The sequence below is a fragment of the Lepus europaeus genome, chromosome 1 (assembly GCF_033115175.1).
Source record: "Lepus europaeus isolate LE1 chromosome 1, mLepTim1.pri, whole genome shotgun sequence".
NCBI lineage: Eukaryota > Metazoa > Chordata > Mammalia > Lagomorpha > Leporidae > Lepus > Lepus europaeus.
In genome coordinates this window covers 102121314-102136230 of record NC_084827.1, presented here as the reverse complement: position 1 = coordinate 102136230, position 14917 = coordinate 102121314, and the positions used below count along the sequence as shown (strand labels likewise).

The following is a 14917-nucleotide window of genomic DNA, read 5'->3' as shown; positions in this document are numbered from 1 at the left end:
ACAAAGGTCAGAGTCATTATTAAGAGGAGCTAAGAAAGGTGCTGTCTAAGCTACAATGAAGTTTTCTGATTGAGAGGCAAATAGAACCTGATAGAAGACGCTTGATAATAATCTGGTGGGCTTTAGGCCTTGTAAGTTAAGAGGCCCAGACCTACCTATCTCTTCACATGGGGTATATCCTAAGGGAGGTGTGAACCTCCTAGGGGAAGGCACTCTGTTGACTTTCATTACTTGGCTGGCCTGGGAGGAGAGCTGGCCAGGTAAAGGCAGGGGGCATCTCTAACAAGAAATTTACAGTTCTGCCTGCAATGTTGCTGACCCTACTTGACCATACCCTCAGCTGCAGTGGTCACTTTGGAAGTTGGGCTGAGTGAAGGGCTTTTCAGCTTAGAGCCAATAAGATCTGTGGCTCTGACCTGGGCATCCTTCGACTCCAGGGCAGGTCCATTTCCAGTGATCCAACTCTTGGCAGAGCTGCCAGGGCTCTTCACAAGCTGACTTCTGCTGAAGCCCAGGCTTACCACATTGAAAGCCACTGCAGTGGACTGGCCTGCTGGGTCTCCTTGAGGGCAGATCACTGTACAGATCAGCCATTAATAGGCCTGCCACCCATTGCTTCTGATGCCTAGCTTTCTTTTCCTCCTGGTTTGTGTTAAAGCAGACCAGAGGATGCAAGTCAAGGGAGTGCCCGTGTCCCATCTCTAATCTTCGGTGGCCTGAACTACAAGTCTATAGTCACAGGCATGTTCTGTAGTAGTTTTTCTAAGGTAGACAATGCCCATGAGGAAAATTATATTCTCACTTTAAGACTTTCTTTCCCTTTGGTCTGAAAGGGAGGTTTTTTCTGCTTACTGTATACTTTGCTGATGGCGAAGTGAATCTAGCTATGAGATTATTATTTAAGTTCTTATTTTGGCTATGCTATTACAGAAAAATGTTAGCCATCTCTTTTATAAGGTCTAAAGATTAAATTGTGCATCCTACAGATTCCTTCATAATAGAATTAGTTTCCTACCTTGAAGAGAATAGAGAAATGAAAGAACAAGTTGGGCTTAGAATAGAGAAATGAGGGAGCGAGTCCTAGATCGCTTGCTGACAATAGCAATATCACATGAATACTTAGCAAACAGTTTCAACCATTAGATAACAACTTAAGAAAACATTTACCAGAAGGTCCAATGCCTTCTATAAATTTTAAGAATCATGTATTTGAAAACACCTCTTAAATATCTAACATGGTGTAGTTTGTTTAGCCATTAAACTTAAGCACAACCATCTAAAATGTTTTTAGTTTCTACCAACACGTTTAAAACATATGATACACAGATTCAGGTCACACAAATTAAAATGTATCTTTGATTGATTTTAGCAGCTTAAATTTATGGACAATCTTATCTATAAGCCAATTAAAATAAAACTCTTAATAAAATTTCCCCATGTGGACATACAATATGTACACACATATAACATAGCATAGTAGACCAATATAGCAATTTTAATAATAGCTTTTAAAATCTTTAACTCTTTTTGTAGATTGCCAATTGATTTGAATTGCTTTTTGTTTTTAGTAACCTCAGTTAACCATACTTTCAGTTGGTACTGTTAATACATTATTGGCTTCATCTGTTTACAGAGCCATCCCAAAGTACTGAATACAGTAGAAGTGGCTGGAAAAAGTCCATAGGAACCTATAGGAGGACAGCTAAACACAGAACCAACAACGCTTTAGTTTTATGAGCAGCAGATCATATATAACTGTGGATGACAAAAGACTTTAAGTCGCCATGTTTAAAATTATAAACTCATCAACCAACAAGAGGCACTTGCTTACTTCACAGTATTTTTGAAAGCACCTGTAGGATTTTACAAAGCATTTAACCCTTTAGGCCTCTGGGGCTTTCTCATTAAGATAACTATCATGTCTAGTAACACAAGATCATTAGACTTTTTAATTCTCAAACATTTGTATTAATAGCATTTTCCATTATAGAAACTTAAAACTTGGTACCACGTCACATCTTAACAGCACTTCTAATATAATCCAAATAGCCTGATTAGTCGGTGTCTCTATAAGATGAGAGACATAGGTACTTCGATTTTTTCAGTTGGGCCCAAACTGGAAAAACCAAAGTCCAAGATTTACTGGAAATTTTAGAGACCAGATTGTTTGAAACTTTGATTTTTTGAATGCCTGTCAAGAATGCCAAAGGCTCAAAATCCAAAATATCTGGTTGAAATAAGATTCCTTAAAATCATGACATAATATAGACCAAATTTGATCATTGTTACAGGTGATTATTCAAATCTTTGAAAATAAGCACATATTTCAATAACCCATAGCTCTTAATAAAAATTCAGCTGTTTTTGAACAATTAGAATTTAACAGACATCAAGAGAACATAATAGATTACTGTAACACATTCCTTTAACAGAGCATCAGAGTTTAATTCTATGTCAAAGAGAAATTGAGCTTCCTGTGATCTTTTGCTGTGAGGTTTCCTCCCTTTACCTTCTTTCATATTGGTGACCATGTTTCTGTGTTTCTGTGTGTAACACATCTTTAAGCATCTTTTGTAGGGCAGGATGAGTGGCAACAAATTCTTTCAGTTTCTGCTTGCTATGAAAAGTCTTAATTTCACCTTCATTCACAAATGAGAGCTTTGCAGGATATAATATTCTGGGCTGGCAGTTTTTCTCTCTTAGTATCTGGTCTATGTCTTGCCATTCCCTTCTAGCTTGTAGGGTTTCTGATGAGAAGTCTGCTGTGAGTCTAATTGGAGATCCTCTGAGAGTAATCTGACGTTTCTCTCGTGCACATTTTAGGATCTTTTCTTTATATTTCACTGTGGTGAGTTTGATTACAACATGTTGTGGTGAGGATCTCTTTTGGTCATGTTTATTAGGGGTTCTATAAGCTTCCTGTACTAAGATGCCTCTGTCCTTCTCCAAACCTGGGAAATTTTCTGCTAGTATCTCACTGAAAATGCCTTCTAATCCTTTCTCCCTCTCCATGCCTTCAGGAACTCCTAGAACCCGAATGTTGGGTTTTTTAATAGTATCCTGTAGATTCCCGACAATATTTTTTAGATTTCTAATTTCTTCTTCTTTTCTTTGGTTTGCCTGTTTCCTTTCCTATTCTCTGTCTTCTAAGTCTGATATTCTCTCTTCTGCTTTGCCCATTCTGTTTTTAAGGCTCTCTAATGTGTTTGTCATTTGATCTACTGAATTCTTCATTTCATTATGATTTCTCGTCACTATCACCGTTTCTTGTTCCACTAGTTGTTTCATTTCATTTTGATTCCTCCTTAATATTTCATTTTCATGAGAGAGATTTTCTATCTTGTCCATTAAGGATTTCTATAGTTTAAGAATTTGTTTTTGAGAACTTCTTAATGTTCTTATCAATTTTTTGAGATCTGCTTCTTGCATTTCTTCTATCTCATCATCTTCATAATCTTGAATTGGGGTGTCTTTTTCATTTGGGGGCGTCATAGTGTCTTCCTTGTTCTTGTTACCTCGGTTTTTGCGTTTGTTGTTTGGCATGTTGGAGATATTTGGTTTCTTCACTGTGGTGTTTTTTCTTGTTACACTATGGCTCTATATTAAGTGGACTGTCTGCTTTCAATGGAGCCTTAGAGGCTTGAGATGAGTGTGGACTGAGAGCTGTGTTTGGTTCCTCAGGGTTGAGGGTGTGTCAAAGATGACACTCCCAGGTTAGGTGTGGTAAATCTCTCTTTCTTTTTTTGATTCAAAAGGGAAGTAATTCCGCACAGCTGAACATAATTGGAGGTAGTTAGCAGGCAAATGATATACCCACAGGAGCCAGAGATCGGAAGCTCTTTCTCAAGGACCACACAGGGAATCTCTGCTGCCCTCAGTGTGGGCTCCAATTCTCCTGCAGTCTCCCACTGGGTTGCCAAGTTAGATGCTAATGTCCTGTTATTTCACCCCTCCCCCCAGAGTCAGGTTTTTCTGCTAGGCTCAGGGCCAGTGCAGACCTGAGGTCGCCCTGCTTATGACGTATGTCCAAAATGGCGCCTGCTCTTTGTCTTGCTCGCCTTTGAAGGGTGAACGGAGAGAGAGAAACTCGTGTCCGTATCGGTCACTTTTTTTTTTTTTCCTCTCTCTCTCTTCTAGTTAGCCTGGTGAACTTTTCCCCACGGAGTTTCAAGCCTCGTTCCCTCTAGTCTCCTCTTTCCGCTTCCCTGCCAGTGTCTCGGGCTATTGAGGTTCGGCTCACCTCGCGTTCCAGCGCTGGTGCGTTGAGTCTTCCGCTGGTGTCCCGAACTTGGGCTCCCACGCTCTCCACACAGGTCCACTGTGAATCACTAGTTCCAGAAGAGTTTCCTCTGCTGTTTCTTCCCCTACTCTTCCTTGATCATGCAGTATCTCCACTTTTATTAACCTGTCTGTCCCCCAGACTAATCGTGTGCTCCGTTCCTATTCCGCCATCTTGCCGCTCCCCGGAAGATATTATTCTGACACTGCACATGGCAAAACACATCCTCCTTTTCTGCCTCATGCAAATGAAGGCAGGTCACTGCCTACCCTGAAACCTGCTCCTCTGTGTCTCATTTTAATGTCTTTAGTGCTGTTGTAAGAAAAACGAGTTCTTTCTGCCCAAGAAAAGCATGAAGCATGTTCAAGCCTGATCCCTAGTGTCTTTGGGAAACTTTTAATTCATTCAGGAAAATATGAAGTGAACACTCTGCTTTGACATTTTTTTATAGTGCCTTTTGGTGAATGTCCCCAAAGACCCAAGCAATTGGAAGAACTGGACACAGGCTCGAGATTTCTGTGTTGATGAAGGGGGGACACTGGTCGCCATTGAAAGTGAAGTGGAGCAAGGTAGAGAACTCAGTGTTCAACCACTTTTATTCTAAAGTAGCTGTTAAAATATTCCAAAAAGTTCTGACATTTCCACACTGACCTTTAAAAGACTGTATTTTTGATGACACAAATTTTATCCCAAATTTTCAGTTTGATCTAGAAGGTTTTATGTCATGACGTCGTAAAAGCATAAGGCATTGCTGATAAACTCTGAGCTTGAAAGCCTTTTGTTTCACCAGTAATAATAAGAAGGCAACATATTTATGGTCTGTATTTTGAAATGACTAAAATAATCTCAGGTATAGACTATATAATTGCATGGTATATTTTTAGATCTCTTTAGATTTATTTATACATATTTATTTATTATTTAGACAACTATATACCTTACTTTAAATGTAGGAGGTACCTCTTTTTTGTTGAGGGAGGCATTGACTGAATACTGGAAATTGTTTTGTTAATGATGTGATGAAATCTCAAGTAATCTAGCTAATTTCTCTCTATTTAAACTGAAACAAAAGGGAAAGAAACTGCATCACCTTAACAAAGACATACTCAATTCCTACAATTGATTCATAATTAAGTTTTGTTATCATTTAAATACAATCATAGTTATAAACAAAATTCAATGATTACTCAACTAGTTTATATGTAATAAATTAGATAATGGATTCCTCTTTTTCAGCTTTCATTACCATGAATCTTGTTGGCCAGACTACTGATGTGTGGATAGGGTTACAAAATGATGATTATGAAAAATGGCTAAATGGAAATCCTGTGGCATATTCTAACTGGTCTCCGTCTGATATAATAAATGTAAGTTTACAGGTTTACTTTTCAAAATCGTTTTAACAAGAGATCTCATTCAATATTTGTTTACTAGGCATTTTTTATTTCCTATATTTTGTAGGCATAGATTTATATTAGTTTGATAGTAATATATTAATTTTTAATAGTGTAATTTCATCTGTTCATGTGTTCCATAAATATAATTACTTTACTCATCACAGTAATTGTTTACTTTGTAGGTTATAAAGTGATTTGTGAAGTTTATTAAATACAAATAAAGGAATGAGGATGTTTTAATTTGAAAAATTATATCCTTTGTAAAAACTTCAATGTTATAATAATGTTATATGTTCCTTTATTTTTTATAACATATGTGTTTTTTAAAGATTCCAAGTTACAACACCACTGCAGATCAAAAACCCATCCCTCTTTGTGCCTTGCTGTCAAATAATCCCAACTATCATTTCACTGGAAAATGGTATTTTGAAGACTGTGGAAAAGAAGGCTACGGGTTTGTTTGTGAAAAAATACAGGGTAAGAACTGTTTGTTTGTTTGTTTGTTTGTTTTTTAAGATTTTTTTTTTGAAAGTCAGAGGTACACAGAGAGAGGAAGAGACAGACAGGGAGAGAGAGATTCTATCCACTGGTTCACTCCCTAAATGGCTGCAACAGCCAAGGGGGTAGGCCAGGCCAAGGCCAGGAGTCTGGAGCTTCCTCTGGATCTCCCATGTGGGTGCAGGGGCCAAAACACCTGGGCCATCTTCCGCTGCTTTCCCAGGCACATCAGCAGAGCTGGATCAGAAGTGGAACAGCCAGGTCCTGAATCGGCACCCACAAGGGATGCTGAAGTCACAGGCAGCAGCTCCACTCACTACACGCCAACACCGGCCCCAGTATTTGGTTTTATTATTCCTTTCATTTCCATGGCTCATCCTTCTCTTTCATATTTGTTATACACCACATAAAGCTAACAGCTTCACAGTTTGCAGTGTGAGCTTCTCACTCTGACTTTATATGTATTGATTCACTTAATCTCTTCTACCAAAGACTATGTCCTTCTGAGGGCTCAAAAGACTGCAGAACCCATTGAGTGATGACTGAGTTTATATATCCAGCTTAGTCATGTTTAGTCAAATTCTGCTTTGTTCTGAGATTATGTGTCTTTTTGGGTTTTGTGTGTGTGTGTTGTTGTTGTTGTTGTTGTTAAATCACTTAGAAAATATTGTAGAAGGATCTGGGAAATAAACCAAGTCATAAATGCTCCTTTCTTGGAACTCTAAAAAAGATCTCTGTGGCTAAAGATGGGATGCTGAGCAGACCCCCTTAAAGGATTCTGGTATGAAATACAAATGCCATTCTATCACAAACAGCCAATAGAGTGAAGCAGAAGTGCAATGCATGCTAAGTGGCATTAAGTAATAAAACCACCACCACAGCTTATGCTTTTACTGAGTGCTAAGCATCTTGGCACCATACCACCACAGAAGACCAAGATTTGTTTCTGGAACTGTATGGAACTGAGCAGCCCAAACAGGAATGCAGATGCTGATCTGGAGCATGACTTGTGCTCCTTAGTATCACACACATGTGAACTCTTTCATGATACTAAGTGGGGCCAACACTGTGGTGCAGCAGGTTGGGCCACTGTTTATAATGCCCATATCCCAATATCAGAAAGTTTGAGTTCTGTATGCTCTGCTTTTGATCCAGCTCATAGCTAATGTGCTAGGTAAGCAGAAGGTGATGACCCAGATGCTTGGGTGCCTGCCACCCATGTTGGGAGACCTGGATGAAGCTACTGGCTGCTGGATTTGGCCTGTCCCAGCCCTAGCTGCTGTGATCATTTGGGGAGTAAACCAGCAAATGGAATATCCCACTATGTGTGTGTCCCTCCATCACTCCCTGTCTCTCTGCCTTTCAAATAAATAATATTTTTTAATTTTTATTTAATTTGATGTATTTACTTGAGAGGTAGAGCTACAGAGAAAGAGATAGAGAGAGAGAGAGACAGAGACAGAGAGACAGAGAGGAGAGAGAGAGAGAGAGAAAGAAAAACAAAGTTCTTCCATCCACTGGTTCACTCCATAGATGGCCACAACAGCCCGAGCTGAGCCAATCCGAAGCCAGGAACCAGGAGCTTCTGGATCTCCCATGTGGGTGCAGGGGTCCAGGCTCTTTGGCCATTTTCCACTGCTTTCCTAGGCCATAGGCAGAGAGCTGAATTGGAAGAGGAGCAGTGGGGCATGAACTAGCGCCCATATGGGAGACCAGCATCACAGGTAGAGGCTAAGCCTACTATGCCACAGTGCTGGCCCCATAAATAATATTTTTAATGATACTAAGTATCAAACCATACTCAGAAAAGCAGTTCCAGAGAAACAGTTATCACTTGAGCATAATGGTCAGGAACTGAAATAAAAAAATAAATCTGTAATAGCAAGAGAAATACAGTAAATGTTGAGCTTGCTAGAAAAAGCACTGTTGTCAGTAGACTATGTACTTGGGTGGTCATGAGGTACCTGGCATTGTGACTTGGCTTTATGAGCATTATACCATAAAATTTTCATGATAATTTGTGAAGTAGGTAAAAGTTTCCCCATTTTACAGCTGAGAAGCTTGAAGCTTAGGAAAAATAAGTAATACATTCAAGATCTCAGTTAAATACAATGATTCTATTCTGCTTCCTTGATATGGGTTTTTTGTTGGAGTCTACCCTTGGATCATTTTCTTTCTTTGGTATTTTTAGGACTTCCCATGTTGATGTTCTTTGGCAATAGTATAGAGTAGGTGGAGTTGAGGAGATAGGACATGGAGGGCCCACCCTAGATTGATTCCCATCCCACCCCTAAATAAGTTTTAGTCAAGGGACTTATCTTCTATGAGATTTGATTTTTGCATCTTTAACATGTTGTAACTATCTTGGATGCTTTGTATAAATGCTTAGCATAGTTCCTACCATATGTTTAACAAATGATGGAGTTTTTAATTATTGTTGCTTGTGAAAACAACTTGTAGCCTGAGTGAATGCCCAAGTTCTGGTCCTCTTCTCTGTTTATCATATAAATATGTGCTTACGTGCACAGAGAATATCAGCTACTTTAATTATACTAATTGCTATTACTTTTAAATATTTACTTTGGTATTATATTGATTTTGCATGAATTACTGGGGACAAGGCACATAGACTGGCAAACAGACTTCTAACAATGACTAAATTGGTAATAAAAGTATGAACCATCACAATTTAATTGCCAAATGTATTAATTTCTCTTTGGTTTTATAATATATGTTACTGCTATATGAAGGTAACAGTCTTTAGTAAAAGTTAAATTCTAACTTCACCATTTTTACTGGGGGGAGTATAACCAGAGGAGGAGAAAGAAGCAATCAGCAAAATTTATTGAGCACCTGCTGTATCCCAGATACAATAGAATGCACCCTGTGTAGATATCTCATTGACTTCTACCCACCTTTAAGGGAGGCTGATCAATCTCTTCCAGAACAGAAATTTGATATTTAGAAAGATTAATTTGTCTGAATCACCTTGCCAGTTAAGGCCAGGAATTGGATTAAGTCCAGGTGTTTGCATCTAGCCACACTTCACTATTGTCTTCTCCAACCCCAACTGTAATTAAACTAGTACATGGAGAGAAATTTAAGTTACTTCGGACCAAAACATGGAAACTTGTGTTAGGTTTTCTGGACTTAGGCTATCCTAGTACACAACACAATACAGAACAAAGAAGCAAAGGTACATATTAAAGAGGACATATTGGGATATAAGACACAGGCTAGATTAGCATGAACAAGCAAGCACCAATGACCATATTGCTTTTTAATCTATAAATATTTTTTTTAAAAATTATTTATTGTATTTGAAAGGCAGAATTATAGAGAGGCAGAGGCAGAGAGAGAGAGAGAAGAGAGAGAGAGAGGTCTTCCATCTACTGGTTCATTCCCCAGATGGTCGCAATGGCTGGAGCTGTGCTGATCCGAAGCCACAAGCCAGCAGTTTCTTCCAGGTCTCCCATGCAGGAACAGGGGCCCAAGGACTTGGGACATCCTCTACTGCTTTCCCAGGCCATAGCAGAGAGCTGGATAGGAAGTGGAGCAGCCAGGACTCAAACCAGTGCCCATATGGGATGCCGGCACTGCAGGTGGCAGCTTTACTCACTAGGGCACTGTGCCAGCCCCTATAAATCTTGATTCTGACAATTTATCTATTAATAGTATCTACTTATAAAAATTTTGTGTATTTCTAAGCATTTACTAACCTAATTTTAAAAAATCCTTTTATAATTTGTACATGTAAACATTGAACATAATAGTGACTATCATATTCTCAAAAAGTATAATAAAGCATTTTATCTGAGAATATGTACTTGCAAAATTAGGGTGAGTATTTGGCCTAGCCATTAAGATGCCTGTATCTCACATCAGAGTGCCTGAGTTTGAGTCCCGGCTCTGGCTCCTGATTACAGCTTCCTGCTGATGGAGGCCCTGGGAGGCAGCCATGATGGGCTCCAGCCACCCATGTGAGAGGCCTGGATTCATTTCCTGCCTCCCAGCTTTGGCCTTAGCCCAGCCTCAGCCATTGTGAGCATTTGGGAAGTGAACCATCAGATGTGTATGCCCTCTCCCTCTCCCCCTCCTCCTCCCTCTCTCTCCCTCCTTGAAATACTTAAAATTTTTTAATAAAATAAAATTAGATTTCTAATGTAGTATGTGATTACATAATGACTCAGCAGTCTATTAACAAGTATTCATTTCTCCCTGAGCAGTGCGTTAGGGACAGTGTAGCTAGTAAGGGCATTATCATCTATTCTACCCAAAAGTGATCAATCTGATAAAGGATGGTCAGAATGGGAAGTCTTCCAGAAGTGGTCCAATCTATGCTTAAGTTTTTGAGGAAACACCTTCATTAAATTTTCCAAGTGTTCTAACTTATTAGCATCACCTATACTTTCAGGTAGTGTTCTCACTCTGAAATAGCCAATTTGGAAAGAAAAACTCTGATCAATATGGATCCATGCTAAATTTTGCCTCTTCCTTTCTCATCTAGATGCTACAAATGACTTTTGTTGTGTTCTTGTTTTAGATTCTTCTGGACATGAAGTAAATACATCTGTCATGGATCCAATCCCCAATACCTTAGAATATCAAAACAGAACTTACAAAATAATCAATGCAAATATGACTTGGTATGAAGCAATAAAATCCTGTCTGATGCATGGAGCAAAACTGGTCGGCATTAAAGACCAGTATCACCAGTCCTTCCTCACTGTTATCCTCAGCCGGCTAGGACACGCCCACTGGATCGGATTGTTCACTATAGATGTAGGTGTTCTAAGACCCTTGGACATCTTTGTGTTTCATGTCTAGCTCTTTAGTGACATCACATCTAAAATTAAAACAGGAAGAAAAAGTCCCAGAAATAATAGTAAATGTAACATGGAAGTAATTGGTTGATACAATAACTACTGATCAATTCTATGAAAAGCCTATGGCTATGAAATAGCGATGTACACCTTTTTTAGGATAAATTTCCACTAGCCTAATTCCTGGAAATACCTTTGAAAGGTTCCCTGAAATTTTCCAAGCCCCCCCCCCCCCCACTTCTGCCTCATGTGTGCCCTGGAACACATCTTAAACTGAAGCACTGTGTTTGAGTAATCTGTTGCACTTAAAGAATTCTCCAAGAAAAATTAATCATACTTCCTGCTTAGAAATTTAACTATTCATTAATTCAATACTCCTTGAAATTTAACACGTGATGTTCCCCCCTCTCCCCGCTCTGGAGATGTGATAGGGAGAATAGTATTTTTTTTTTTAATGAAAGTATTACACACTCAAAGTAGTGAGATGTAAACTCTGTTCTATCCCAAACCCTAGTTCTATTCCCCAGTGTTAAACCTTGTACACAGTTTCTTGGTATCTAGAAATTCTCTACATATACACATTTATATACAGATGATGAATGAATGCTATATAGTTTTTAAACACAAAGGAGATCATACTATATATTGCCCTTAAACTTGCCTTTTGATTTAATATATCCTTTACAGCTTTCAATGTCAGCACATAAAAATCTCACACATTCTTTGGAACAGCCACATAGTAGGATATACTCCTGCTTATTAAACCCTTCTCCTGTGAAGAGACATTTAGGTTCTCAGCGTTTCATGGTTACAAACAAGGTACCACAAATATCTTTGTGCAAATAGGACACATTCCCAAAAGTGAAACTATTGAGCACACTTGAAATTTTAACAACTATTGACAAATTGCCCTTCAAATGTTTGTATCAATTTATATGCAAACAACACAATAATGAGAGCATCTAGATTTTTCACTTCCTTGCCAACACTGAGTATTATCAAAATTTTGCTTGTGAGATGGATGAAAGAATGGTATTTTATGATTGTTTATTATATTTTCCTATTTTACAGAATGCTTTAACTTCAGTTGGTTTGGCTTTAGGCCTTTGAATTTTGGCATATAAAACATTTTAGCCAAGTTTTCTTTGATACTTACATGTTTCAATGTTATATTTGGTCAATTCGAAATTTATATCGGTGTAAAAAGCAAAATATTGACCCTACTTCCCTAGGACTACTTACTGGGAAATTATGATAACAAGAAGCCAAGAATTCCTTTTTAAAAAGGATATTATTTGTGGCATATACACCTATTTTTCAGGAAATATCCACAAACTGTCAAGACCTCCTGAATAAGGGGGTGGAAATATAAATCTGTGTGGGAAATGTGAGATGCACAGACAGCGTGGGGTCAAGCCACCAGCACTCTTGCAAGGAAATGATGGCTCAATTTCCCTCCACAGGATGGTCTTCATTTTTCCTGGATGGATGGCACCAAATCCTCTTTTACCTTTTGGAAAGATGAGGACTCTCCCTTCCTTGGTGACTGTGTTTATGCTGACACCAGTGGACGCTGGCATAGTACAGACTGCGAATCATTTCTGCAAGGTGCCATTTGTCGTGTGCCCACTGGTAGGTTCAGTTCCATTCAGTTCAGGAAATACATCCTGTGAAGATACTGCATACAAGGCAATATACTAGGCTAGGGGTGTGAGACTGAATAGTAACAAGTCTACTCTGAGAAAGTCTCTGGTCTGGTTGGTGATGTAAAGATCAATAACTGTTACACCAAGCAGGGCTACCAAATGATCTGAGAGAGGTAGCAAGTATTGCAGGGGTTATCAAGGGAAAGAATGTAGCATATCCATTTGGAGTAAAGTACAAAGGCCTCTCTTAAAAACAAAAAAGGATATATTTATTTATTGGAAAGGCAGAGAGAGAGAGAGAGAGAGAGAGAGAGAGAGAGAGAGAGAGATCGATCTTCCATCTGCTGGTTCACTCCCCAAATGGCTGCAATGGCCAGGCCTGGGGCACAGGCCAAAGCCAGGAGCCTCTCCCAGGTCTTCCACGTGGTTACAGGGGCCCAAATACTTGGGCCATCCTCACTGCTTTCCCAGGTGCATTAGCAGGGAGTTGGATTGGAAGTGGAGGAGCCAGGACTTGAACCGGCACCCATATGGGATGCTGGCACTGGAGGCAGAGGTTTAACTTTCTATGCCACAGCACTGGCCCATGAAAAGGCCTCTTGAAGGATGCAACATTGAAGATGGGCCTTGAAGAATGAGTTGGATATAAATGGGCAACAATAGGACAGAAATAGGCCTTCAGATGAGAAAAGCTGGGACAAAGCCACAGAAAGAAGGCAGAACTGGGCATGTGTGGGACAAAGCTGGTGCTGAGATTTGCCTGCGTCACAGGTGAAAAATCAAACTAGCAACAAAGGTAAGGAGTATGTGTGGAGGACCTTGACGGAGAATTTATGTTTAAATCAAAGACTAACAGGATTCCAGGGCCATGGATAATCATAGCTGACACTGTCTGGATATTTGCTATATGTGAGGCCCTGCGTTTTGCATAATACTCATATCTTCTTTATACTTACAGTTCACTGAGCCCGATCATCTCTTTATTGAAAACTAAAACTCAGAACATTAACAGTTTCCTAAGGATCTCACAGCTCTGTCAACAGTATGAGGATGGGAAGCCAGGTCCCCTCCCTCCCTGATGCGGTTTACCCCATTTCATCAGGCCCCCTTTCCCTAACCTGCTATCATGTGCTTGACAACAGTTCCCTAACTCTAGCTGATCTCTTAAATCTCTCTTTCAGTAAAAGTGCATGTGTTTACCTCCATTGTGAGTATTATGTCAAATAGCACACACATTAGGTAACCAGATCAAAACAATTTAGGAATAAACATAAATGACAGCCATATACATATGAAAAGCTAGTTCTGCTTCTAAAATACCATGAGAGCTCTCCTTTCCTTTTTGATAGCAGTGCATTTATTGAGTGCTTAAGAATCGTCAGGCCCTAACTCACTTAAAACATCTCAACATCTATCTTTTAGAGAGAGAAATGCAAGTGGAGGGTACCATGCCAGGACACGCAGCCAAGAAGTAGAAGGGATCTCTGACTCTTACACTTGCTCTGTGAAGTAAATTCCCTCCCCAATTTTCCTTATTCACATTACCTTGTGATACTTTGTTAAATGCATTATTTCATCTCAGAAGTTTATTAGCAGGTAAGGGTTTTTTAAAAATCTGTGATAATCAGCATTGCATAGAACACATTTTGTACATTTGTAGTCCCCCTTTGCTATCGTCATTTGCTGCCACTCTTTCTCGGAATCCCTAAATGACATCCTCCAGTTGTTCCACCTCTAGGATTCTCATTGCAAACATGAGAAAAGCCACCCTCACCAGGCAGCACTCAAACTAAACCTACAAAGCTATGGATTAATATACCCTGTTATGTTATGTAAAGATTACTTCTGCCAGAAATGCTATCAACTGATCCTAGTTTTATAATCATTTACATTAAACCAAATCTTTCAGAGTATTACCATGAAAATCTTATTACATATATTTATCTTGGTCTTTCATGGAATGCAATGTAACATTTATCTCAATAAATGACTCAGTCACCACCCTGAAATTATAATGGGTTTTTCTTTACAGAAACAAGCCCATTTGAAGACCCAGGGCTGTGCTCAGAAATATCTATTCCCTGGTTACAATTTAAAAGTAATTGCTACAGTCTTTCTACAATCGAGCACAGTGCAAGTTTTGAGGCTGCTCATGAATTTTGCAAAAAGGAAGGTAATTCTTATGTGATGGTAAAATGTTTTCATGTACTATCTCTTGACATTTCAGTAAACAATGTGTTTTTTTCATTTGTCTGATTATTTAGTGACTTTAGG

The 14917-nt window shown here is 39.1% G+C and overlaps 1 protein-coding gene across 1 annotated transcript in view; it reads left to right on the top strand.

Moving 5' to 3' along the window:
* The window catches only part of PLA2R1 (phospholipase A2 receptor 1), a 131403-nt gene that overhangs the window by 108281 nt on the left and 8205 nt on the right, over nt 1-14917 (top strand). The window contains exons 21-26 of the mRNA XM_062187249.1: nt 4731-4848; nt 5516-5646; nt 6006-6153; nt 10718-10956; nt 12461-12629; nt 14676-14816. Coding sequence (XP_062043233.1) covers nt 4731-4848; nt 5516-5646; nt 6006-6153; nt 10718-10956; nt 12461-12629; nt 14676-14816 — 946 coding nt within the window. The remainder of the gene's footprint in view (nt 1-4730; nt 4849-5515; nt 5647-6005; nt 6154-10717; nt 10957-12460; nt 12630-14675; nt 14817-14917) is intronic.